The sequence below is a fragment of the Lepidothrix coronata genome, unplaced genomic scaffold (genome assembly GCF_001604755.1).
Source record: "Lepidothrix coronata isolate B3197 unplaced genomic scaffold, Lepidothrix_coronata-1.0 Scaffold24, whole genome shotgun sequence".
NCBI lineage: Eukaryota > Metazoa > Chordata > Aves > Passeriformes > Pipridae > Lepidothrix > Lepidothrix coronata.
In genome coordinates, this window is record NW_016690204.1 from 2958453 (window position 1) to 2985080 (window position 26628).

General features: G+C 44.3%; 1 protein-coding gene across 9 annotated transcripts in view; it reads left to right on the forward strand.

The window, feature by feature from the left end:
• Positions 1-26628, forward strand: part of NPRL3 (NPR3 like, GATOR1 complex subunit) — a 42469-nt gene that overhangs the window by 3194 nt on the left and 12647 nt on the right. For 3 of the 9 annotated variants that reach the window (XM_017808822.1, XM_017808814.1, XM_017808816.1), the window contains exons 3-11: positions 3118-3156; positions 6533-6662; positions 10080-10154; positions 12901-13054; positions 13876-13957; positions 20774-20911; positions 21626-21782; positions 23528-23634; positions 24882-25011. In XM_017808822.1, the coding sequence (XP_017664311.1) occupies positions 6579-6662; positions 10080-10154; positions 12901-13054; positions 13876-13957; positions 20774-20911; positions 21626-21782; positions 23528-23634; positions 24882-25011 (927 nt within the window). In that variant the 5' untranslated portion in view covers positions 3118-3156; positions 6533-6578. Of the gene's footprint in view, positions 1-3117; positions 3157-4858; positions 5969-6046; positions 6068-6532; positions 6663-10079; positions 10155-12318; positions 12516-12563; positions 12667-12900; positions 13055-13875; positions 13958-20773; positions 20912-21625; positions 21783-23527; positions 23635-24881; positions 25012-26628 lie in introns of those variants that run through there. The other 6 variants (XM_017808823.1, XM_017808815.1, XM_017808817.1 and 3 more) reach the window with 5 other exon arrangements.

Sequence of the window (26628 nt, forward strand, 5' to 3'; positions counted from 1 at the left end):
ATATGTGGTTACTGCAGTGATGTAGGAAAAGCTTTTATCCCTTCAAATGATGAGAAAACTGCCACTGTTTTCCTGAAACTGGTTTTAAATAGAGTGAATGTGCTGGCACATAACCTATGTTAAACAAATGCTTAGATTATTTCATTGTAGTGGTGTCCAGGACCCAGGGCTTGAAAGTTTGTGCTCAATCTCCTGGTCAGGTATTTGTTACTAAACTTTCAGCGTTTAAAAGAATTTATTTGGATCTGTCTGTATCTGCCAGGCACATGAAGGGGAAAGAGAAGAGGAGCAGCATTTCTGTTGCTCTGAAAATGTTGGTTCTGCTAGAGGGGTCCAGCACACAACTTGTGCTGCTTTCCAAAATTCAAAGTCTCTTGCAAAATCCTGTTTGTTTCCAGTTGGTTTATCGAAAACCCCTTAATTTGTATTAGACAAGAGAAGGTTTGTTGGCAAACTTAGTATCTTTCACTGACTGATACAGGTGGAAAAAAATGTTCCAGTTTTAGGTACACAGATGCTTCTTCCAGCAGAAAACAAAAACATGTCTTCAAAACTGTGTGCAACAGATTGCTGAGAGTTTGATTTGTATCAGACAGTTTTAGGAGTAACAGAAGTTGGTGCCTTGGAGTAGAAGAGGTTCTGAGGGGACAGTGGAGGCAAAAGGTGCAGATCCCCTGTGGAGAGTGAGGTGCATGTGATTTGTAAACTAGGAAAGGAAAGGGGTTTTGTATTATTTCTGGAAGGAAGAGTTGGTGGCTTTAATCAGTGCATGTCAGCAGCATCTGTGGATGTTTTTGGTGGCACAGACTGAGGCTGTGGAGTGGGCAGACTGGTAGGTTGAGTTGGTGGTGTATGGCAAGATGGATAATGTTGTAGGGTTGGGTCTTTCTCATGTTTTCATGTTTAGTAGCAAATGTTATTTCAGATTTATCTTGTAGCTGCAATAGTTCTTATGAGGGCTGGATTAATCCTTTTTTTATACTGAATGGCTGTATTTAATTTTTTAGCAATCTAGCACAGATTGTATTCTAGGTAAGGTTTGCTCTTGCTTTTTGCCTAAGCTATTGGAACCCAGATCAATTACTTCTGAGCTGACCTTTCCTTCAGGGGTTGAGGTGTATATATTTCTTTAGGGCCTCAGACAGGACAAAATTAGATCAGTTTATGTGCCTTAACTCCATTTCCATATAACATATTTGTATACATAATTGGATTTCTTTTAGCGTCCACTCTCAATTTCCTGGTCGTTGTTATGCTTTTTGATTTTTTTTTTTAATAGACAATGGCAGCCTGTTCATGATAATCCTCCCTCCAGGTTACTCATGTGTGTTTGTTTGTATTAAATTCTGCCAATGGAGCTGTACTGGGTCTTCAGAATATAGATTTTACTTCCTGTTAAAAGCAAGTTGAGCAGCAAAAGTGGTTGAGGTGTGTGGATGGTGGCCATGCAACAAAAAGGTATTCAGAAGACTGTTACTGTCAAAACAAATTTCCTGTCAAGTGTCTCTCTTTGTTGGCTCCCTCTCAGCCTTTCATCATTTGCTCTTTTTAAAAACATCCTTCAGTTTTCTGAGTGCTTTTCCAGGAATACACCCCCCCATAGCTTATGGAGATGCCTGCCAGCCTTTTTTTTTCCCCCCTGAAAAAAAACCGTGAGGCAATTACTCCTCTTGAAGCCGTAAGATAATGCTTTATTACATTGGTTTGAAATGGTTTTTGTAGCTTTTCTGAAGGTGGTGTAGTCAGCAAGCAAAAATTCTAATGAAGAGGCACGTATAGTAACATATGTTACACCAGACTCTGCATTTCTAGTGGCATGACTGACTAACTGGAGGACGTTTAGCAAATTTGGCAGCACTGATGTCATTAATTGGCTTCTGTTATAAAAAAACCCAAGTTAGTGACAAACAAGGATTTGACTGTCCCTTTCTAACAAACAGTAGTTCTCCTGTGATAACATTTCTGTCTCCTCTGTCCCTCTTTCACTGGACTCCAGTGTTCTTCCCTGTGTTTGTTCTGAAAGGCTTCCTTTCTGTAAGCCTGTGCTTTTCCATTCATCCACCCATCCCTTGAAACACCCTTCCTGTAATGTCACTGCCTTTGTGCAGTTTGTCATTTAGGTTCTCTGAGTTCTCTTTTCGGCATGACCAGCAGAAATCTGCTGTGTTTTGCATTAAGTAAATGTTGGAGGTTTTCATTTTATCTCTCCTTTGTAATGTGGACAGTATAAAGCTTTTATCTGATTAATTTTTCAGTATATTTAGGAAATCTGTTTCAGGAAGCAAGTCCTTTTGTATCTTGTTAGCTGGGGGGAGGGAGAAAGTAGTTGACTGTTAAAATGGGAACAGGTATTTCTGATATAAAAGTGAGCACAGCTGCTTACAGAGCCCTGCGCTGTGCACCTGTTATAAGGAAGGGGTTTGGATTCTTTGCCTTGAAAACTTCTTCTCTCTAAGTTTGTACTTATTGCCTGGGGCAGACAGAGAATGACTTCACGTGTGCTGCAAGTCTGGCCAGACCTGTACCTGCTGTGTGGATCCCTGGGGGAGCAGCAGTGGTTCTGTGGGCCGGGGCCTTTACAAAACCCTGCAACAATAAACACTGGGCACCCTCTTTTCCTAAGTCTTGTGGGTGTGGAAGCACCAGAATGAGTTGGGAAAAGCTGTGGGTCATTTGGGGCTGCATGGGATGTCTTTGGTGAAAATGGCAGGAATAAACTGGAGTTTAGGATCTGCTCTAAATCAGACTGCGACCTCTCCTGTTTCTCTTAAGGTAAGCATGAATTAAAAAGGGTGGTGCAAATCCAGCTCCATAAATGCAGTGTTTTGTGGGAAAACACGTTGCAGCAGCCAGTGTTTACTGCAAGGACTACATTGCCTTAGCCTGTTTTCTCCGTGTTGTCAGTCTAAGCCTGCAGTATATCCCTGGAATTCACCTTCCATTAACTTTTGACTCTTCTCAACAATTATATTTCCTTTACAGGAGTTTAACCCTTTAATAGTTCATCCTAGTTTTTAATATTATCTCTTTTTTTTTCTTTTGTATTTTGTGTACTTGCCTCGTTTATTTTCTTTTGTTGTGTTTTGTTTTGTGTTTATGGCCATGTTCCCATTTCAGAGACCAATGTCCTCTAACTGATGAGCAATTGGTTTCAGGGTAAGACCAAACGTTCTAAACAATCACCTTTGTCTAGAATGGCTTTCCTTTCTCACCATCCTTTTAATTGTGCTTTGTTTCTGGTTTCTGTTTTACACCGAATGATGAGATAATTATATGCTAAATCACAGTGTCTGTAGGAAATGTATTGCTAAAGGTTTGTGCCAAGATAATTACAAAGGTCCTACTAACATTTCTGTGCTTCCTGTAGGGAATCCAGGATGGGTGTGGTACTGTCCCTTCTGTGAACTGGGAAAAGCTGTGAGAATGCAACAAATAAAGCCTTGGCATTGTAGTCATTCCAGCAAGGAGCCCTAACCCAAATTGCTTTCTGATAAGCAATGACTTAAAAGCACAGATCAGTGAGCAAACGATTTAATCCCAGAGTAATGATGGAGAGCTCTTCAGGGACTTGGGTTTGAGCAGCTGAGCTGGTTGCTTGCTCTTGGTGCCCCACTAAGTTAAATGGGATGTGAGGTGAAAGTGCCCAACTACCCAGGGCCCCAGAAGTCAAAAACACATCTCTGGTCGTTGCATAACATAAACCTCACCTGGATACTCATATCCACTTCTAAACTCCTTCAAAGAAGAATTCTTTATAAAAACCTTGCTTTGAATTCCTGTGGCACATAAAAAGTTATTATCTGTTCTTGGGGGCAAAAATGAATTTGTGTTTGAGGTTCCCCCCCCCTCCCCTTTTTCCATGTGCTGTTGCTATGCTGAGCTCGTGATAGGAGTGGTAGGATATTTTGGGCAAAGGAAAGCTTTTGTTTATTGTATTTACTTTCTGCCTGCTGAATTCCTTAGTACAGGAGAATTTTGCTTCCCTCTGGAATTCACAATGCTCAGACTAATCTCATAAAAGGAGAAGGGACCGTTACTGCCCAATTGCAAAACCTAATCTGCTTCTAACAAACTCCTGGGCTCTGATAAGTCAGTATTTTTAGGCCTTCTTAATAAACTCAAGAGATTGGAAAATGAGTCTTAAAATATTTAAAGTAAAAGTGTTATTTTCTAAGATGAGGTGATGAATTGAAATGATGGGAATAACATATCTGCTGTCCCTCAATCTCCCTATTGTCCTGAGGCCTGAGAAATGTCTAAATTATGTAGAGCATTGGGGGAGAAAACCCCAAACCAGCCAAACCAATAAATCCAGGCTGTCAGAGAATGGGGCTGGAGTCCAGGTGACTCTGGGGAGAGCCAGCGGTGATCCCAGGTGTCTATACCCATCAGGGAGCACCTATCTCAGGGTTATCTGTCCTGAGTGTGTCATCTGGCTGCAGTTCCAGCACTCTCCCAGACAGAGAAGTCCCTGCTAGTGAGAAGATACTGAAGACTTGCCAAAATCACCCTTTTAATCTCCTCCTCCCCACAGAGTCCAGTACAAGGTAGGGCAGGCAGGGCTTTGGTGTCATGAACTCTCCTGGGGAACTGCTGAGCTCTTACCTTCAGCACCACGTTTATCTGTTAAAAGATCTGCTGGTGTAATTCCTTGTAAAAGTCATCATAATGATCAGTTTTCCAGCTCCCAAGGTATCTTTTGCCAAGGCTGGAGGAGGGAAAGGGAACTCATTTCTTACCAGCAAGCCGACATTTTCTAGTTTGCCCCCCTCCTCCCTTCACCCCCCAAACATATGCTGATCTTGGATCCATGTTATTATCATCTTCCTGGCTCCATGACAAGCCTATTTTAACAACTGAACGGGGCAAAAAGAGGAGGAAAAGCTCATTGCTGTCATGGGGACTTTTTCCTATTTTGAGTGTGATCTCCAGGGACTGCCAGTCCAGGTCCTGCCCTTTATTCCCAAACTTCCTGAGCTGTGCAGCCCAGGGCAGTGGCTGAGGAGTGTGGGCTCTGGAGTCTCTGACTAGTCTCCCCGTGTCTCTGCTTGTCCTTAGGTTGGAGTTTGGAGCAGGGCAGTCAGGGATTTGGAAGTTTGTACACAGCTGCTCCTTCCATAAACCAAACATCAGCAGCGTGCTGTGGTCAGGGGGAGCTGTTTGTACAAACACCAGAGGCTTTGACAGTTTATAAAGTCCCTGTGTGGTCCTTCATCTCCAGTACTTGTAGGTCTAATAAAAGAAATTTCCCCTGGGTCCTACTAAAGACCTGGCTGTGTGCATTTGTCTTAATTTCTGTAGTAGTCCATAACTCAGAGAGAAGCAGGAATATGGTGCATTAGTTCCTTCTCTGGGCATTGAGGGCTCACTTGTGGCCAAGAGATAAGGTGATTGCAGCACACACCCACGCCTGCCCTCTTCTCTGAGTGATACTGGGTTATCAGGGGTACCTGCCTGCTGGAGGGGGATGGTCTGCCAGGGGCACACATCCCGGAGTGTAAATAAAGGAGATGAAATAAACATTTTCATTCTTAAAAAAACGACTCTCATCAGAAACTGCTTTGAAATTCATTTGGTTAAATGGGAACCTCTGGGAAAATCAGATGAGGAAAGAACTTGTTAATAACAAGCCATGCACTGCTCCTGTTATACAGAGCAACAGTTTTACTCCACCAGCTGAGCTTCTCTTCCCTGTGGTTTTGAGCTTCACTGTCTAGGGACACCCTGAGGAAAACAAGTGTGTGTAGAGACCAGACCAGTGTTGTGATGCCATCAGGAAGAGCAGTTGCAGAGTTCTTCCCTTGTGACACTGGGTTCTTACCCATTTTTGCAGCAGGAGCTGTATTTTCCAGGGCAGACTCCTTGTAGGTACTTGCCTTCTTGCCACCACTCATCCAGAAACACCATGGTTGGTGTTGGGAAGGACCTGCCCTGCCATGAATTTGATTTATCAGATGAGAAAGCCCAGGTGAGGCCAGGCCAGGTCTGCTTACCACAGGTCACCTGTTAAGTGAGAAACTTGGAATCTCACCGGTGAACTTTGGGAAAGGAAGGACAAGTGTTGGCTGTATGTTTCCTCTAATTGAATCAGCTCTTTCTTGCCTTCCCCTCTGCCATACTGGGTGGCTTTTAAGATCTCTGTTGTGCTTGAGTGACAGGCTGTGTCAATATGTAGTTGCTTAGTAAGTTCATTAACCTGCAGCTAAATCCAGGCAATGGCTAACTCCAGCTGTTTTTATATTTAAGCAAACTGCCTCTAATCTTTCCAATGTATTTTGCCAAGCATGTAATTAAATAAGCATGACCCTGCAGTCTTTGTCGTGAATGCTTCCTGTTTTATAATTGTGATGATCTGAGAGATGTAATTTAGGGGTCCTTAATTTTAATTAATTGGTGGTACTCCAGGTACAGCAATTTACTTACAATTTACAACACCTTATAAACTTCTGAGTTAAATATATCAGTGTTTGGAGGAGTGTTCTGGGGGTGTGCTTTTTGAAAATTGTAATAACTTCTGTTTCTGCTCCTCAAGGTTTTCAGATGTCATCCTGGCAACGATTTTGGCTACCAAGTCAGATATGTGTGGCAAAAAGTTCGAGCTGAAGATCGATAACGTTCGCTTCGTTGGCCATCCCACGTTGCTCCAACACGCCCTCGGGCAGGTACGGTCCGAGCTCCCCTCTGGGGACCCTCCTTCCTCACAAACTGCCTGGCTTTAGTGAGGAAACTTGGAACTCAGAACGTGCCTGTTCCGCTTTTCATCCTGTTTTTACTTCCTGATGCTCCAAGCTGTCTTTTGCTTACTCCCAGATGAATGTGGTGAGTGGCAAACTGAGGGAGCTGTGTCAGTGGTTACAGAAACCCTCTTCTGCTTACTGTGGAAAAAACTGTGGGTAAAGAGCAGTAATACGAAGCAGTCCAGCTCAAAAAGCTGTTTCTAACCATTTTAGTTACCGCAAGTTAGCTTTTTAGCACCTCTAATTAATATGGCAGTTAAAAAAAAACACCACCCGAAACCTTTACAAATGCTAAAAGCTGCATCAGCCTTGTTTGGCTTTTAACTCTTCCTGAAGATGATCCACAGGACTCAGGCGGAACATGTAGGATGTTGAAAGAGGTCTAAAATTTTCTTGTGGACCAGGTCAGGCTGTTGTTTGCATTGAGACTTTGCTCCATGGCCTGTGTTTTAGCTGCTTGGAATGGAAGCAGTTTGCCACCTAGGCTATTAAAAAGGTCCTGCATAGATGCAGGAAAGAATTGATGTGATTCTGTGTGCCAAATATCCCCTGTCCTGTTCCTTCTGCCTGATGAACTGTAAGAATGATTTAGGCTTTAGTAATTTCTGAATTCAACACTGATCTCTGTCACTGAGCTGCTTTGGTCTCATTTTCCATCAAATTTGCTGTGTCATTCTTTTTTTCAGGGAAAAAAAAATCTGCTTGCCAATTCTGTTACGCATTCTAGCTATAATTAGAGGTAGAAACAGATTGTTAGTAACTGCTTCTTGATATTTAGAGGACCAGACTGATTTAGTCCCAGCAAGGAGCTGGCCTCAAGCCTCAGAAGATGCAAGTGTTCCACTTGGAAACTCAGTTATGAATCTACAGGAAATGTGATGGAAGATCACCAAGACTAAGTCCTGAAAAGTTTAAACTGTCTTGGAAGAGAGAATTGAAGTGTGCTCAAGGTGTGCAAGTCCATCAGACAAGCAAGTGATAAACCAGGCCCAGGGTCTGTGCAGGGACCCCAGACAGGGGCAGAAGGAGACAGGAGCAGGGACAGGGCTGGAGGACAGGGCTGCAGTGCTGAACCCTCCAGGACACAGGCACATACAGCAGATCCAAGCTCCATCCAGGAGACAGGCACATACAAGAGATCCAAGCTCCATCCAGGAGACAGGCACATACAAGAGATCCAAGCTCCATCCTGGACACAGGCACATACAACAGATCCAAGCTCCATCCTGGACACAGGCACATACAGCAGATCCAAGCTCCATCCAGGACACAGGCACACCTCTAGGCCCTGGGCTGAGCTTAAATGGGGCCCCCAGTTCATGGCCTAGGGTGTATGTGTGTGGGGACCCAGCTGGGACTGGTCAAGGCCATGAAGCCCTTTTGGTGCCCTCAAGGCCCTGACAGCAGTGGCCTGTTCTCCCTCAGATGAGTTTCCTTTATTTTACTAATCTCATCTGAAAGGCCTAACTTCCTAAATGTGGTGTAAATGAGGTTAAAAATTCATATTTGCATTTTTTCACCACATATTATACGTTCTCTCCACTTTCCAGTCAGTTTAATCCTTGTTGCATGAAATGTCACTTCATTTCAGTTTATCTAAGTAAATTAAATTAGGGTAAATAAACAAAGTTATAAAGTGCTGTAAACACTTTTTTGTTACTTCTTGTAGGATCTTCTTTTTGGGTGTGTCTTATCAGCCCTGGAGCACCCCAGAACTTTATGGAGTCCAGAATCCTCTAGACCTGGCAGCCATCTCTGCTAGTTCATCTCAGTCTAAATCTGAGACCCTCCTGCACTCAGGAGGAAGCTGGATGGAGGTCCTTTCCCATGGAACACAGGCAGCAACCAGTGGAACTTGGCAGCCTCTGCTTTGGGTTTCCTCAGAGTTCATTCTGCAGTAAATTAATCCATGGGACAGCTCAGCAAATTCTTACTCAGATGAGATTCAGGAGTTACAAGAGCACAAATACCTCCTCCTGTGTGCCAGACTGCCTTTTATGTAGCAATGTTTTGAATTCTTCAAATTCCTTCAGCATTTTCTTTTCCAGCTTAGTCTTTTCTTCTTTTGTGTTTTTTTTGTTTGTTTGTTTGTTTTTTCCTGGACAGGAGGTGATGTGAAATCCAGCCTGCATCCCAGTTGATGTTAGTGTTGATAGTTTCTTTGATTTTTAAGGAAGGAACAGGATCAGTCCTTACACTTGGAAATGCTTTTGTGTCTTTTCCTGAAACTCACAAGAAATCCCGGAACCTGTAACTCCAGAACAAATAAAACACAGTAAAGTGACTTTACCACCCATCACTGCCTCTTTGATAGAATGACATTTTCACTTTAGGAAAAAAAAAAAACAACACAAAAATATCTATCACCTCTTTCAGTTTTTCTTATTTTTGAGGCTTCAGAGATGAACTGAGCAGTTCATTGCCAGTGCTTGGGACCTGTTGGGAAGGGTGGGTGCAGCTGTGCCTTCACCAGCTGCTCTGCTTTTGCCCCATCTCAGGTGCTACACATAGGTGGGGACTGACCATTAGGTCAATTGGGTATTTGCCCTGGCAGGTTCCAGCTGTTTGCCCTCGGGATTGAGTTCAGCAGGGAGCTCCAGGGGAGGCAGGAATGTCCTCTGCATTTTGTGCTCCATCTTGTGGCGACACTTGCTCGATCCGCAGTCCTTGGTGCTGGATGTGCAAATTCCACTTGCTTGTCTTGGCTCCCACCGTTCCTCCCCACCAGAAAGTCTGAGCCTGCCTTAGGGATGGAGCTCTCTGCTGCAGAGAGAAGGGAATGGCTGGAGAACGTGTTTGAAATCCTGCAGGAAAGGAAAATCAAACCTTATGTTTTAGCACTGGTGTTCTAGAGCATATTTTTACTGATAAAAGCAACAGCTTGTTACAGGATGCAATTTGAATGGGGATTTTAGGAAAGGAAAGGATAGGTGTGGCCTGGGATGATAAATCCTGTGGACTTCTCTTTAGTTAAAAATACATATGTGACAGTTGTGCTAAGGATGACCCTTATGATGCTAAAATGCAATAGCAAAGACACCAAGTAAGACTGCTGTCTTACTAATCTCCATTGTCATGACCAAAATGCTTTGGTTTAAGTCTTCACAACTGCTCAGCAAAAGGCAGTGTTGTAGAGTAACTGTGACATTTTAATAATAATAAAAAAACAACAACATAGTTTTATTTTTTACAAGTCAAATTTAATGACATAATTTGATTTGCCTGCCCTCTTAGCAAACTTATTATATAACTAAGGCTTTTCTTTCTTTTTTAATTTCTTTCCCTTTGTTACTGGCTCCAGCTGACACTAGCCTGTGGGATTTTTTAAAAAATGTTTTTCAGGTATCCAAAACTGATCCCTCACCAAAGAGAGAGATGCCCACTATGATTCTGTTCAACGTGGTGTTTGCACTAAGGGTAAGGACTGTTTTCATTCCATCTGACAGTGTGATGTGCTTCAGATGTATGAGAGAGTGCAGTAGGCCCACATTCCAGTAATCTCTTGCAAAACATTCAGTTCCTGATTTTATTGGAATATTTTAATTTGAAACAACAGAACCTAAACACGTAGAATATGACACCAAGAACTGTGAAATTTTCCAGCCCAGTGGAAAACAATTTTGGTTGTTTGCTGCAGGACATTTTCCAGAGATTTTGCTTTCAAATACCCAGAGTGTAAAGGCAGGAAAGCAGTTTGCAAAGCAGATATGAACCCAGCTGCCAGTCATGAGTGAGCTGAAGTCTGCTGTGATTTTGGTAGACCCTGCAGGTGAGCCCTGTCCCACTAAGCTGTAAAAGAGGACAGCCTGGGCCTGACCTGGGTGTCAGGGGCTGCTCTCTGAGGACTCTGCTCCTGCCCAGGGCAGCACCACATCCCCAGAGCTGCAGTAACAGGGTGCTGAGCCCTGTGACTCTGTGCAGCTCAGACCTGGGGGTTGGTTCTGCCCCCGGGGCAGTGGCTCGTGCCTGGCCAGAGTCAGCCCCCCACCATGGCCTTGGCCAACCCCAACTTGCTCCATGCAGAGTCAGGAGCCTGCTCTGGCTCCCAGCAGCACTGTTTTGAGCCCTTACTCATGCTGTATGATACAGAGACACGTGCCTTTGCTCAGTGCCTCCAGGCTTGTTTTATAATTAATGGACAGTGTTTGAAAGCTGCCTCCTTTACAGTGATCTCACTGCTAAGAGGGAGAGTGCCAGGGAGCAGCAGCTGAGCAGCTAAATGAGAAGAAGGTACAAATGAGGAATAAAGAGGTTTTGATGCTCTGCAGAAACCTGGAACAAATATGTAGTTTCTGCTTGGAATTTTTTTCAGGCCTACTCTCTTGACTAAATGTTGGTGTTAAGGGATCCTGGCACGGCTATTAGGTGGTATAAAGCCCTAGAAATTTCATTATGTTCGAGTGTTATTTGATTTCTGAGCTCTGGCTTTCTCTTTCCAGCCCACTGGTTGTTTAAAAATAAAAGAGGAAGCTGGAATAGGTGTCTTTATGGAAATGGTTGATTTTTGCTCAGCTGGATATAATGTCATGATTTAAAAGCCTCCAGCTCTTTTCTTGTGAAAGGACCTTTTTTTTTTCCTCCTCTTAGCACTAGTACCTTTTTTACCACTGGCTTTCCAGGGGTGAATAATATGGACTTGGCCCCAATCCAATGTCTTGTCCTCAGCTGAGGAGCAGGTTTCACACAAGGCAATTATCCCAGCAATCACTCTAAATCAAGCAAGAAATCATTCACTGAGCTCTGCAGGGGATCCAGTGGTTTTGTGCTTTGGGACACCCTTAGGTCAGGAAATGCTGAATTTGCAGTTCAGGAGCTGATTTTACATTTCACACACCAGGAGATGTTGTTTTGGTGTAGGGATGAAGCCCCTTGCTTTGGCTGTAGGGAAGTGTGTTTAGATGCACGTGCAAACACAAACATTCGTGCACACTGAGTCACGTGGCAGCAGAAAGGGTGAAACCAATGCTCTTTCATTCCCAAGAACTGGGTGAAGTGCAGTGAAGACTTCATCTAGCTCACATTTTTCCAGCATCTAATTTCTAGTGGTTCTAGGAAAACTTGCTTTTTTTTTGCACTTCAGCTGTGAGATGACAGTGATGTCATTGTGTGTGTGATGCAGCACTAAATCCATTTGCCAGAGGAGACACTCTTAGTCCACAGAGAGCAGTCGAGTTTCTGGAAAGTGCTGTGCAAGAAGCAAGGGGAAATTTTTTGCTAGGATGGAGTAGTGCAGCCCAGAGGGTGGGTGGGGGCCCTCTGAGATAAAGATGAGTGTCCATCTGCAGTGGGCAGACAGAGCAGGCAAGGACCCAAGTGCTATAATCAGCACTGACCCTGCTGTGTTTGAGCTTCAGGGTTACCAACGTGTCGTGACTCAGCAAGAACAGTGGAATCAAAAAAGTGATGAGTCATGGTTTGCTAGTTTACATGCCAGGAGATCATTTGCCAGAAGTTTAAATTCCTTTAAATGTCTTAACAAACATGAAGCAGCTGCTGACTCATGCTGGAGCCACCATTCCCCCCCCCTCGTCCCCCTTGGCAGCTGTACGTACATGATAGATTTTTCCAGGGACTTGCACGAATGCAGTGGGAGTAACAAGCCATATTTGTGAAGTGTTTGGGAGTGTAAATCCAACTCCATTTGGATTTGGGATGAAATTGTTGGTCATGTGCTGGTAATTCCAACTTAGTTACTGCCTTGTCAGTCAGTAGGATAGGATAAACATCAGTGTAGCAACATGTGGGCTGTGTTATGGCACTGCAGCCCTCGTGCTCCCAGTGAGTTTAACCTGGATATTGGGATGTTCTGCCTTTTCAAATGGCACACACTTCCTTTTCTCACTGTGTGACATTGAGTCCTTTGCTCTCTGCTAGTAGAAGGCCCATTAACAACTGGAAAAATAAACCAGACAGGGGTATCATGCTCCAGGTGTGGTGTTCCTTTGATGCACACAGACAAGCTTAGAAATGCATGAGCCTTCCCGTTACATTTGGACATCTCTGAGCTTCAGCTTGGTCGCTGCTGGAGAAAATTTATTTTTTTGCCAGCAGCCAAAGAGGCTGACCTTTGATCTCAGTGGAAGCTCGTTGTTTAAGCACTTCTCCATCCCTGCAGTGCCGTGGCTGTGGCTGTGGCTCAGCGTTTGTCCCGTGTTCCCCGCAGGCCAACGCGGATCCGTCGGTGATAAACTGCCTGCACAACCTGTCCCGCAGGATCGCCATCGTCCTGCAGCACGAGGAGCGCCGCTGCCAGTACCTCACCAGGGAGGCCAAGCTCATCCTGGCCATCCAGGATGAGGTGTCTGCCATGTCAGAAAGTGAGTGCTGAGCTTCGGGCAGGAATGTGTTTGTCCAGGAGCGCTTCTTCGGAGAAGTGTTGATTGTGCCACCTTACTTTTGTGGCCGGGATCAGCACGGACAAGTCGTGGTGCTCTTCAGCATTGACAGCTTTTGACTGCATTTTACCTCATCCAGGATCACTATCCTTATGCAGAGATGTGAGTTTAGAAGTGAAGTGTCTTCTTTGCTTTCCTTATAGCTCAGTTCAGCACAATCCCTGGAGACTGTGCACTGAGCCATTCCCTTTGGATCTGCCTGTCAGGCTGAGATGGACGAGCTCACATGGAACCTGCTTCTCCCACCCTAGAGCAGGTTTTCCATGCTTTCATGCTGTGTGCTGAGTCACCAGACTTCTTGTGTGGAAGCTTCACTCTTATATGTTGTTACCATGGCTAGCAAATAGTTACAGACTCTTTACAGACTGTACTTCAGGAAAATGCAGTATAATAATGTGCACTGTTTAAGGTGATGTCTCTCTGACAGTGATGCATCATCTTGCTGCAAGCATTAAAAATTAAAACAACATCTATAAAAACAAAGCATTTAAAATCATCATTTGTCAAATTCACAGTTACATGTGCTTCACTGAGTTGAGGTTTAGGAGAAGTTGGCAATAATTCACTGTTATTATTTTAACATGTAACTTGAGTTATTCTAAAAGCTTTGAAAGGTAACTGTAGATTAAAAAGAGACGATTTCTGTCCCTTAGATACTGGTTGATATCTGGTGGGGGAAGAGGAAATCAGTTGAAATGCTTTGAAATCAGTTGTTTGCTTTCTTGTTTTGAAATTTTCTATAGCCACAGAAGGGCCACAGTCACCTTTTCATCACATCCTACCCAAGTGCAAACTGGCCAGAGATCTCAAAGAGACATATGACAGGTAAGTGGGATTTTATTCCTAGCTCACAGTATGCTGTTCCTCACTGAAACCTTCTGGCCTTGTTCCTTAGGATATTATCCACCTCCTCGTGCTGTTGACTCATTGGGATTTGGGTTTTATACCAGGCAGAGCAATGTGAAGCCTAGCAGTCAGGTGAAATGTTTGCAGAACTGCTACCCTAATCATCACCTTGGTCTGTCTTTGATATCTTGTGGTTCCTCAAAGTTGGTGATGTCTGTCACAGCTTTAAGAATTATTATTTTCTTCCTTGGCACGGAGGCACATAATGACAAGTGAACTGTAGAACTGAAAAGTGTCATAATATGGATATTATATCACTGGAGAAGTGCTCCAAAGCTGCAGCTGAGAGGAAAGTGCTGCATGAGCACTGATGGCAAGTCAGGTACTGCCCTGGCTTCATTTGGTTACACTGTACATGTCTGGACAGCGAATTTGGATCAGATGCTGAGACTTTCAGCAGAATGGAAAGTGTAACATGCTGTTTCTTGATAGGATCAGAAGTTCTGGCAAAGATTTCAAAGGAGTTGGTGTTGAACTTGAGCAGGAGCCCAGTGGCTCCTTGGGAAGAGAGGCACCTCCATCCAGGATATGTGCTTGGGGAAGGGCCTTGACAAAGGGGCACAGAAGGCTTGGGTGGGCAGGAAGATGCTGTGCCCCTTGGTTGGGGTGTTTGTCAGGGATTCAGAGAATTAGGCTGGAACTCCTTAGGGCACATGGAATAATATCAGACAACCCTTTTACCCTCCCTGGCTTGTGGCTCCCCTTGTACAGAGGGGATCACTGCAAAGGCACTGGGAGCCTAAAGAATTTAATGGTTGCAAAGCACATTAGAAAACTAATAAATAAACTGCTCTTTGTTATGTTTAAGAGCTATGAATTTCAGCTTGTTTGAAGGAATGTGGTATATTGTTCCACACAACTCACACAAAACACGTACTAAAAATTTAAAAACACTTTTTGTGTAGCCTGTGATTCTAATATTAAACTTACATTTTTCTGTTCCTCTAGGGCTGTGTATTTGTGGCAGGGCAAATTGCAGGGACAAATTTTAGGGACACAGTGACATCTTGTGGCATTTAGCTGTGACTGGAGCAACACAGAGCCCAAAGCCATGGACTGTGCTGATATGACCTATGAGATAAGGAGGAACAGACTGACCACGGAGAAGCACACTTTGGTACTGTCCCCCAGGTGTAAAATAGGGCAGTTTCTCCCTCCTTTAGGCATTGTGAGTGGGGGAGAAGTGGTGCAAGTTAGATTTTGACACTTTTGTGTTGGTAAAAATATAAAGTGCCTGTGTGCTTTGTTGTAATGCTGTACTTGAAGAATAGCTAACAGTGTGATTGTCTGCCTGGGTGATCAGGTAATGTTCTGCAGTGTTTTTCCATTAATATTTCCTATGAGAGAATTAGAAATGTGGTTATTACACCTGTGTCAGATGAGTTGAGAGGAGCTGAAGCACCTTGCCAGGCAGGCATAGAATTAAATATTTTTTTATAAGGTAGAAGTGGTCTAGAAACAGGATTTTTTTCTGCAAGTCCAGGCTGAATTAATTATTCCTGTGTGTCAGCAGCTTTGGAGTGAAGTCTGTGTGGTCTTCTGTGAAATGAGGGTTAGTCATAAGTGACATGGGGTTACAGAAAAGGCAGATAGACAAGAATGCACAAAATAAAAGTCTTGTCTGTAAGATAGGAACCAACCCCACTGGGGATTGTAAAGCCCCTGCTTAATGAATAGTGTATCCAGTTTTGGAGACCACATTTCAAGAGGGATTTGGGCCACCTAGAGAGTGTGGAGGAGTGAGAATGACCTCAGAGGAGAGATAGAAAGATTTGGTCTGTTGATTTTAGAGGAGGAAGGACTGCTGGGAAGGGTAAACCTTCAAATGCATGCAGTGACAATGTGCTGGTTTAATTGACAGAGACTTCTGGCATAGCCTTTGGCTGTAGGAGAACAGGGAGTGAGGTGGAGAGAGCACATTGAATTGCAAATGGAGCCCAGCTCTCCATTGGAGATTTGCTCAAACCAGCATTTCCTAGTGCCTGCTGCTTTCTGCAATTCCAGCCCCGTTTCCAGGGCTGCTCCAGAGGAGCTGCCGAGCCCTTGGTTTCCTGTAGATGGTGCTGAGGTATTTCAGGCAAGACCCAACACGTCCCTGAGCAACTTGGTTTGTGCAAAACCACAAGTGTGTGAATCTGTTCGTGGTTCAGGATGCTCCCTGTGTTTTGAATGAAATGCCTGTGTTTTAGAAAGCAGGATCAGTAGCCAGGACATCTTGACTGTAACGCTGTTGCTGCTCTAGAAATGGAGTGTTATTAAACTCACAGCTTAGAGGTAAATCAGCATCTAGTTCCTGGGACCTTTTTGGGACTCTAATGGAGAGAACCAGAATGTTTCTTTTTGATCAGAAAATGGAAGGTCTTCGTTCATCTTGTGCCCAAACTCCAGCATTGGTGTGGAGAAACAAAAACCGTTGTTTTAGGCCCAAGAAACTCCAGTTGCCAACACTTCCAGCACTGACAAATTTACCAGTGTGTCTCTTTTAAGCCACTGTTCAATTCAGGGAATCAAGACAGCTTTCACTAAGTTTTGTCTGCAACTGCAGGTGATGTGTGAGCTTGATAATAGCTACCTGCCTGTCTGGTTTTAGCAAACTTCTCTTAGCTTTGGATGGGAATAAAAGTAAAAGTTTGGAGACTTTTTTGGGGGAGGATTGAATTGTTTGCTTCTTCTTTTTAATACACAAAGAGCCTTCATACATTTTTAGTCTGGTGGGATATGAACTGACTGGTAGATCTAGCCTACCTGAGCAGCTCAGCGAGAAGTGCAATAATTATATGAGATTTAACGAATTATTAGATGTAGCTGTACTGTAAAATAGCATCCAACTACAGTTATTTCATCAAAGCACAGTCCACGTGTCCTTTATAAGGAAATGTGAAATAATTTCAAAGCTCTAAGTAGTTACAACCTCTAGGAAAACCAAACTCCAAAGCTACAAGCTCCACCAAACTAGAAAGCATACTCTTAATTTCTGGTGTAAATAGAACAGACATAAAATGAGGGGTGTGTATGCAAAAATTCATAACTCCTCTATAAATTTAAAGTGAGACTGCTTTGTGTTGCCAATAGTTATGAAAAAAGCTGCAATTCTCTGAGATAATGCTCAACTTTTGGGTTCCCATTTTGGGGCAGTGGCTCACAGTTGCTGTTCAGGGCACAGCAGAGTAGAGCAAAAGAGCAGTGATATTCCCCCAAAGTATTCCCCAGGGTCCTGCAGCTCTGGAGGGGATTTCTGTGTATTGAACAGCTTTCAGCTGACCTCACTTCCCGGAATCAGCCCACAATCCTGTGAGCCAGAGCAAATATTGAACAACCACAGCATCCCCTGATAAGGAGGTGCATGGCTTAACTAGTTTCTGTGTTTCTTTCTGTTTCTTCTGAACTTTGCTCCTTGTGTGTGTTGTGAGATGTCTCCTGGGTCTTATGATGGAGAGACATTAAACAGCCTTTTCCTATTTGCTTCTCCCTGTCTCAGTTTTAGGGTCTGATATCCCCCTCAGTATCCTGATCCATGTATCCCTCAGTATTGCTCATTGGGTATTATCTAACCAGATACTAAAAAAAAAATTGTTGAAACTTAAGTTTTCATGGAATAAAATGGAATGTCTTTGAGGGTTTAACAGCCAGTTAGAGTATGGGGAATTAAGCTATTTTTGCCCAGTTACTTTTAAAGTCTGTGGGGAAAAAGGAAAAGTTGCAGCAGAGTCTCTGGATAGCAGTTAACTGGTAGAACAGCAGGAAAAACTCAGTATAGATAGACTGTAAAATATTGCCTGTCAGGCCAAACATAATGCTCTGAAAAGAGCTTTGGGAATTAACAGCTGATAATTCAGTGAACTGTCAACTCAGTGGAAAAGCTCAGGGTGCAGTAACACTGCAAAAAATCCCCACACAATGTGAAGACTCTGTAGGAAAGAACCAAGGAACAAAGGAGAGGTGTCTGTAAATTCCTGGTGTGATCCCTACTGCACCTTGGAATCTTGGTGGGATTCTGGGTTTCCTGTCAGGGACTACTTGAACTGTGTCCCTGAGGTTCAGGGTGTGCAGTGTTCTCACCTTCCCAAAGTCCTGCATGGTCCTGCACTCTTTGCTCCACAGTTTGAGTTGGTTAAGGAGAATAAAGGAGAACTGGAGAACTGTGACTCTGGAAACTTGTTTATTGGTATTCTGTTGCTGCTTTTTGCTGTTCTCCCTCTGCCCCTAAAATAAGGTGTACAAGTGAAGGCAAATGTGGGTCAGAACTTCACTTTCCAGGACTTGACCATCCATCCATCCTTTTGCATAAATCTTTGTGTTTCTATTGGTGACATTATTTAACTGCTGCCTGGCCAAGGGCAGTCACATGTGTTGCTGCTGGAGGGTGTAGCTTATTCTTTGTCAAATTATTAGACACTTAAATTATCTTCCATCCAAGGAGGGGCAGATGAAGGAGAAATCATGTGCATAAAGCCATAATGAAGGCTGGAAATTGTACAGTTGAATGCAAATGCAGAAGAATGAAATTAAGATCCAGATCAGAACTGAAAATCTGGTTTTCTTGTTGTCTTTAATTCTAGACTCTTGTTATATAGTGCACTGTAGACAAAATTATGCTGTGGAGAGGGTAATTACATAATTAAAGCTTCTGCCTTGGTGCACTTGGACTGAAGAATGAAAGGAACCAACTGGATTTTTTTTTTCTGTTTCATGAATATTAAACTATGCAGGGAAAATATCCCTGCAAGCATCTCATGTTCTCATGTATTTCTGCTGCTTTTGGGTAACCCAGTTGAACACCCCAGTTGCTCTCAGGTGGCCTTTTAAGTCACTTGTCCCAGTTATTTACTGTCATGTTTTCTCCTGTGAGGATTTGGCCTGGGAGAAGGTGTGGATAACCACAGCTTCAGTGTGCCTTTTCCTTGGTGAATTTTGAGAGAATCCAGGTTTATCTGTCAGTGGGGTGTGTCTGGAGGGATGAGCTGCAGCTTTTAATGAAGAACAACGGAGGTGTTTGTGCTTTGCATGTTCCTGCAGGGTCTGGAGCCTCTGAGCAGATGAGAGGCTCAGAGGGACAGTGGGTTCGTCCTTTCAGTTCCTTTTTAAAAAAGGAAAACACATACACTGTCTGCTCCATTTGCAGCTGGAAAAATCAGTGTTTTTTTGGAGTTCAGTGGAAGATATGGGAACAAACCCATGGCCTCAGCTTTTCAAAAGCAGTGTCTGCAGTGAGATTTTTCCCTAATGAGTCTGATCATGCACGAGGCAGGAGGGGATCGTGTTTGCTCCCTCACCACTCTGTTGTGGTTTGGTGAATAGTTACAGCAGCAGCCAGAGCTCCCCAGTGTTTTTGTTTAAAGCTGAATTTTCAGGTCTCTCTAAACCCTCTCTAAAGCCAGATGAACTTGAAAAAGAGCATGTTAGTTTGTGGCCTGCAATTGAATGTTAGTTATAAATGGCTAAATCACCACATGAAGAGTTTCTAAGACGTGTATTTGCTCCTGGCATGTTTTTTAATCTTGTTTTGTGTAGAGGGGAAATTCATGGGAGTTATTGACACAAAAGACATATATTGCGAGTCTCAACACACTTGAATTTAAAATTCGGGCTGGAATTTTCAAGAGTGCAAGCTTTGAAATGTCATTTTAGGCCAAAAAAACCCCTGTTCTTTTGGAAGAAGGTTTAAAATCAAAGGACATCCTCAGAGATTCAGCTCTCTGGTGCAGGCAAGATTAGCTGTTGCTTAAGATAGATTTGTATTATTTGTATTATATTTGTTTGTGTGTGTTTCTAACTCAATGTACGTGAAAAGATTGCTGCTTCCTCCCTGCACCTTCCCACTGCCTCTGGCACAGCATTCCCTGTCAGTGGGCTGGGCAGTGTTGTGAGGGTTTGCAAGGTGGTACTGGCTTAGCTCCTTGTGGTACACTGCCCATTTTCAGTAAATATAGTTCCCTACAGAGGTATATTCCACCTCTTGTCCAGATTTACAGACTCCTGTAAAACCACCTGAATGACGTTCATGGCTCTAATCTCCAGCTTTCTGGGGTTTTTTTCAGTGAAAGAGGCTTATCTTTGCTTTCAGGCTGAACACGAGGGTCAGACTTTATTGTCATTCCCGAGATGTCCATCATTTCCACTCCAATCCTGTTGTCTGAATTCAGCTTAAGGGCTTAGCTTAGTCCCTGTGGTTTCCTAGAATGAAGAAAGCATTTAGCAAGCACGTTTGTGATTCCGTGTGACAAGCAGGAACAGGTTAGTAGGAAACAAACAACCTGAGCAGAACTGAAGGAGGCTGTTATTGTGGAAATGTGCTGCTTGTAACAGCCCTTGCCCAGTACAGACATCTCCTTTTCTTTTCCCTCGGAGAGGAGGATGGAAATTGGAGGTGAAAACAATGTGCCCAATTCATCTTTGCCCTTTGCAGCTCTGGCCTAGGGAGTTTGCCTTGGAGCAGATCTTCAAGAAACTTTTTTAACTTGAGGTACTGCTGCAGTGTTAAGAGCAGAGGGAGCAGAAGCTCAGTGGTGAAGTCTTTCAGATCTCCCCAAAAACACTGTAGGGGATGATGCTCTGAAAGTACAAGTTAAGGAAGCCCTTGCAGTTGGGAATCAGCTGGTCCTCAGCCAGCCTGGGGACAGACAGAGAGCATTGAGTCTTTGCCTGTCCTGATCCAATTCCTGTGCAGGGGTGAGTCTGGACCACTGCTTTCCTTTGTGATACATGGTAAATGCATTTATTTCGTTGTTGTTTTAGTCTCTGCACGACAGGGGTGGTTCGTTTGCACATCAACAACTGGCTGGAGGTGAGTTTCTGCCTCCCTCACAAAATCCACTATGTTGCCACCAACTTCATACCCCCAGAAGCAATCGAGAGGAGTCTGAAATCCATCAGGTGAGAGCAAGCTCTGCCCTTCAGGGTGTGGCCAGTCCTCCCTCAGTTCTGAGGGTGGTGCTGCAAACATCCGTGCTGGCACAGCTGGGGGATGGTGTGACTGGGCTGTACTGGTGGGGGGCCCTGGGCTGACTCCCTGAAGCTGCTGGATCCGTGGTGCTGTGAAGCCACAGCCTCTGTGTTCACATCAGCTGGTTGTGCTGAGATGATGCTGCAACAGAGGCCTGCACTGTTTGCAGTCAGAGGATCTGTGTGTTCATTTTAATCTTTGACCCAGAAGTAACTCTGCTTTTAGAAGAAAGAGAGCCCAGGCCCCATCATATCTTATTTCCTGCATTCTCTGTTTGCAGCTCTTTATCCTGCAAAAGTAACTAAATCTTGCTTTTTTCCTTTCTTCTACTCCATTCTGTATTTCAGTAATGCAGATGAGTGGTTTTCGGACTAGTTCTTCATATCCTGCCAGCACAGTGCAGTCTTTTTTTCCTTGTCACTGGGGTACCTAGTTACCATATAATCCTCTATCCCCTTTTTATAGGGAGCATCTTACCCTGTGACATAAAAATAAGGTCATTTTGAACCCAGTTAGAGCAAAAAGATGATACTAGAAGTTCTTTTTTTACCATTAGACTGACCCCAGGTATCATGGTGTGGGAATAACTAAGCCTTCAGGACAAGCTGCAGTTTACTGTGCAAATGTATTCTGTTTTTCTGCAGGCCTTACCATGCCTTATTACTTTTAAATGATGAGAAGTCGTTGCTTAATGAGCTCCCGTTGGACTGCTCTCCTGCCCTGGTGAGAGTAATTAAAACTACCTCTGCTGTGAAGAATCTGCAGCAACTGGCTCAAGATGCTGACTTGGCATTGCTGCAGGTACGGGGAGCTGTCAGAGCTGTGAAATGCCTGTAACTCACGAGGTGTTTTCTCGTGTGTGCCCGTGGGTCTGTGTGGGGCACCAGCACGTCGGCTCCCTCGGTGTGAGCAGAGTGCACCAGCCTTGGAGCCTGGGGAGAGGCTGCAGAAGCAAAGGGCACAGCCCTGCAGCCACATCGGGGTGACAGCAATGCCTGGGGGTCTCCAGTCCCCACCACTGCTCAGAGCAAGTCCCTTAAAACAGGCTGATCAGAAACTTGTCCGTTCAAATTGCGAGTATGTCCAGGGCAACCTCCCACAGCCCCTCTGCTCCAGCGTTTGACCAGCAACTTTCCTCCTGTCTAATGGGAATTTCCTACTGTTGCCTCCAGTCCCATCCCTGTGCCCCTCTGAGGAGACTTGCTCTGGCTTCTCTGTGCCTTCCCACGTTCCCCAAACCAGAACAAATAATACTCTTGACTTACAGCACAGTGGCTTGTCTGGGTTTTGCCACGTTGATGTCGACGTGCAAATGGAGGCACCCAAACTGCAAGTGAAAATTTACAGCTGCCATGGCCAAGTAGGTTGCTTCTCCAGGATCTGCCAAGATCTTTTCTACCAAAGATTTCTGAAGGCCTGTGCAAACCTACATATCAGTTTCCCTTAGTCCATGGGTGCATGCATGGAGTCCCTGGAAGAAGCTCTAGATTAGGCTTGGGCAAAAATTTTGAGCCAGTTTTTCCAAGCCAGCATCTTTCCAAATGCCTTTCCAGTGTTGACAACCAGATCTCAAATATGAATTGCTGGAGGTGATGTGATGAGCCCTTGGGAAGGCAAGTTTGTGCCAGTGGAGGGAATGAGACTCTGGCACTCACACAAAACATGAGACTGCTGAGAGACCCCTGTGGATGACTGTGGTCATTGGGAATGAGATGTTCCATAAAAGAGAAGAGCCACTCCATGCTACGAGTCAGTTCAGACCCAGGGACACAATCTGTGTGACAGGGAGAAGAACACAGCTCATCATCACACGTGCTCCTGATCATAGGTCTGCACCAAGGGAAAGGTCGTGCTTTGTAATAAAATTCCAGCTCTGCCTACAGTGGTCTGTGGTGTTACTTGGCGTTATTTAGCTGTGGGGTGAATGAACTCTGGAAATTCCCTTCTGTTTCTGTAGTTTTGTTCTCCACAAAAAAGCACAGTTAAATGCATCTAATGATACAGGCTGGATTTTGTGTCTCGTAGACACTATTTATGTGGCTTTTCCAGAGCCATTAGCAACCACTGACTTGTTTAACACATTAAAATACTTTGTGTAGTTCATTATTGAAATACCTCAGTGCAGTAAGAAGTTGGTGTTGGTTTCCTTTATGTTTGTGTCATAGTAGAGGCTGATTCTTTTGTTTAATTTTTTCATGTATAACACTTAATGCATTTTGTGCATAAAGAAAAATAGTTTTTTGGGGCGTGAAAAGTAACTAAACCTCTATTGATACAGTTTGAAGAAATTCCTTTGAGGCAGGAAATACTAAATTGCTCAGAAATATGAAGTGAATATCTGGAGCTTCATAACCCTGTCAAAAGCTTTTTGATGTGCCACATGTTCTATTAAACCACGGGTTTATTCTGAAGGCAGGGCGAAAGGATGGAACAGTTTTCTTTCATTTCAGTTCAGACAAGGTTTTTCTGTCCTTGTGTGGAACGTTTGCTGAGAGTTTGAATTGTGCTTTTTGCTCCCCTGATTTTTCCCTGTTTTCTCAACGCAGGTTTTCCAGCTTGCTGCACATCTCGTTTACTGGGGAAAAGCAATTATTATTTATCCTCTTTGTGAAAACAATGTCTACATGCTCTCTCCAAACGCCAGTGTCTGTCTGTAAGTAGATGAGTGTCTGTAGCAGTGCACTGGGGAGGAGTGCAGAGGCACCTTCCTCCTCTGACTGGACACAGAGTGGGATCTTTCTTCATGTATGAATTTGCTGAGACTCTACAACACACAAACCATTACCTGTGCCTGAACTTGCACAGCCAGTGTGGGCAGGCAGGAGCAGCAGAGCAGATCAATATGCTCCTGTGGTGCTGTGGGCCCTGGGAGCATTATTTACCCTGTGAAGCTGCTGTTGGTATTTTTAGTACTCTTGCTCACTGAATGTCCATATCAGGAAGGCTGTATGGACCTGGAGCAAGAGGGAAGCATTTACAAAACAAAATGATGAAGTTAATGGCTTCATGATGAAGTTAAATGGGTGTTTTATAGGACTGTCTGTGTGTCTGGCACACGGCATCACCTGGATGGAATCAGATCAAGTCAGTGTTGCCATCACTATTGTATTGTGTCATGTGTTGGCATTTTACACTGTGTGCCTTGTCACAGACAAAAGGCAACGTGGCCATTTGGAGAGCAGGCAGAGGCACTGCAAGGAAGATGTGGAGGCAGTGGTGGGTATTTTTGCTGTGCTGAAGATTGGCAACCCTTCCTGTGCTGGATTTTGAGATGTTTTTAGACTCTGTGTTGGAACTCGGTTATAGGAAAATAGTTTTAAATCAAAACTTCTCTGATGAAAGTATAAAAATAGGGCTGGAAGGGACCTTGAGGTCATTCAGGAACAACTGTGCCTGTGTCATATATGGCAGTGCTGTTCTTCAAGACCTTTGGAGATGGAAATCTTAAAACAGTTTTCCTAATATTTAACTTGACTCTCCCTCACTTCTAATCAGTCATATTGCTTGTCCTGTCAGCAAAGGCAGGGGGAACAGCCACATCTGCAGCTGCAGTCTGCACATCCAGAGACTGTGTGTATATCCTGCCTATCCCTGCCTCCTCTGGACTGCCCAGTCCCTGTCCCTTTGACCAGAGACTGCGCAGGTCTGGACTTTTTATCACTTATATTTTCCTCCTCTGGATTCCCTCCACGCCTTGAATAATGTCCTGGAGCTGAATGTAAGTGCAAAAGCTTCTAGTTACTTCTGCAGGATGCAACATGCCACGAATATCCTTAGGGTTTTCCTAGATCACAGAGGATATTTCATTCGGCAGTTGGCACTTCTGTAACGCGTAAATGGATAAATGTCACCCTGACCAGCACTGCAGGACTGATCTCTGCCTTTCCCTCTCTCCTGCAGTTACTCTCCCTTGGCAGAGGCGTTTTCCTGCCAGTTCCGTGGCCACAACCTGCCATCCATGCTCTCCAAGTTCTCCCTCCCCGTGTCCCTCTCGGAGTTCAAGAACCCGCTGGCGCCGCCTGTGCAGGAGGTGAGCGGGGCAGGGCACAACAGCTCCTTGTCCTCCTGCTCCTGAGAACAAGGAATGGTGCTGCTTCTGGAGTGCTTGGTCAGGAACCTCCTGTGGCAGGTTTAGAAGTTTCCAATTCCAACTTATGGTTTGTTGTTTGACGTCCCCGTGCCAAAAGGCGGTGGGGATGTTCAAGGTGAACAAAACCTAAAAAAATAAAGAGAATCTTTGTTTTCCTGGAGTGATGTAGTAGGGAAAACTGAAACTCCGTTTGATCTTGTTGCAAACTATCATCAGTTAGTAGGGCTTGAGTGCAAGTTTGTGGGTTCCTCACAATCACATTTAATTTTATTATATTCCATCTGCTCCAAGTTCACAATCTGGTTTTGAAAGCAAACTGTCTGTTCACTTAGTTTTGCTGTGAAACTGGGATTGCTGAAAGGCTGTTGGAGGAAGTAGACTCAGTGTGGAGTCAGCAGGAGCCCATGTGTTACAGCATTAGGTTTTTAGTGTTCAGATTTGGGTTAATAATGTGTGGATTTGAGATTTGTGTGCTGTTTTGCTCACGCATCAGTCATGGCTTGTGGCACTTCTGGGAACTGGTGAAGTGCAAGAAAGAGCTCAGTAATGTGAAGTCTCCTGGCTGACACTGCTCTGTTCCCACATGAAGGGGCTCAGACCTCTGAGCACGGCTCAGTGTGGCAGAGGAAGCACAAGCAGAGTTCTTTGGCTGATGTCTCTTGGTGTTGTTTCTGGCCTTCAGGCTTGGATGACCTGCTGGCTGCATGAATTCAGCCACTGCTCAGAGACAGGGAAGATTAACATCACTTGTGCGCTCGGGCACAACTGGGAGGGAAGAATTTGTTGTAATTACAGGTTGGCAGAGATGATGATCAGAGATAAAGATAAGTCATGATGTAGGTCTAATCCCAATAGTATGTGCTGGTCAGCTGCCACCTTGGGAGGCAGGGGAAGAGCAGGACTTCACAGTAGGTACAGACAAATCAGTGTCCTGAAAATTGAAGCTGAAATCATAGCATTAATTTTATTCTAGCTACAGGAGACATTCTCAGTACTCCTTTTAAAATTAATTGCTTGCCCTAATACTTCTCCCCCAATACTTCTGGCTGTTTTCAGGCGTCCTACTTTTGTTTAAAATACACAAATAAAGGTCTGCCACTTACTGCTGCAGTTCTGCCTGGAAACAACAGTGTGATAAATGCTTGCCAGAGCTGATGGGGTGCTAATGTGGCTTTTTAGCTGCTCACCTGTCCGTGGTGGGGTCCTACAGGTCAGCAGCACAGCTGGCTTTCAGCATCCTTTCAGCCTGTGTGGAAGGATGAAGGATGATGCTGTGAAAAGGTACAGGCTGAAAAGAAGACTTGGAGCCACACTGGGAAGGGGTGTGTGTTTGGAGATGGAGCCCACCATGCACCAGTGGGCTGTTCAGAGCCATGGCAAGTGGCTTTTTGGTGAAGCAAAATGTGGCAGCTCTTGGGGTAGCTTAGATTGGAGAGAGTTTCTAGAGGTATTCATATCAGTACATTTTCTTCTACTTTGATTTACCCATGCAGGACTCTCTATTATTTTTTGTTAGGTGCTAGCCTTTTAAGAGAGGTGACTCCAATCCCTGTCCTG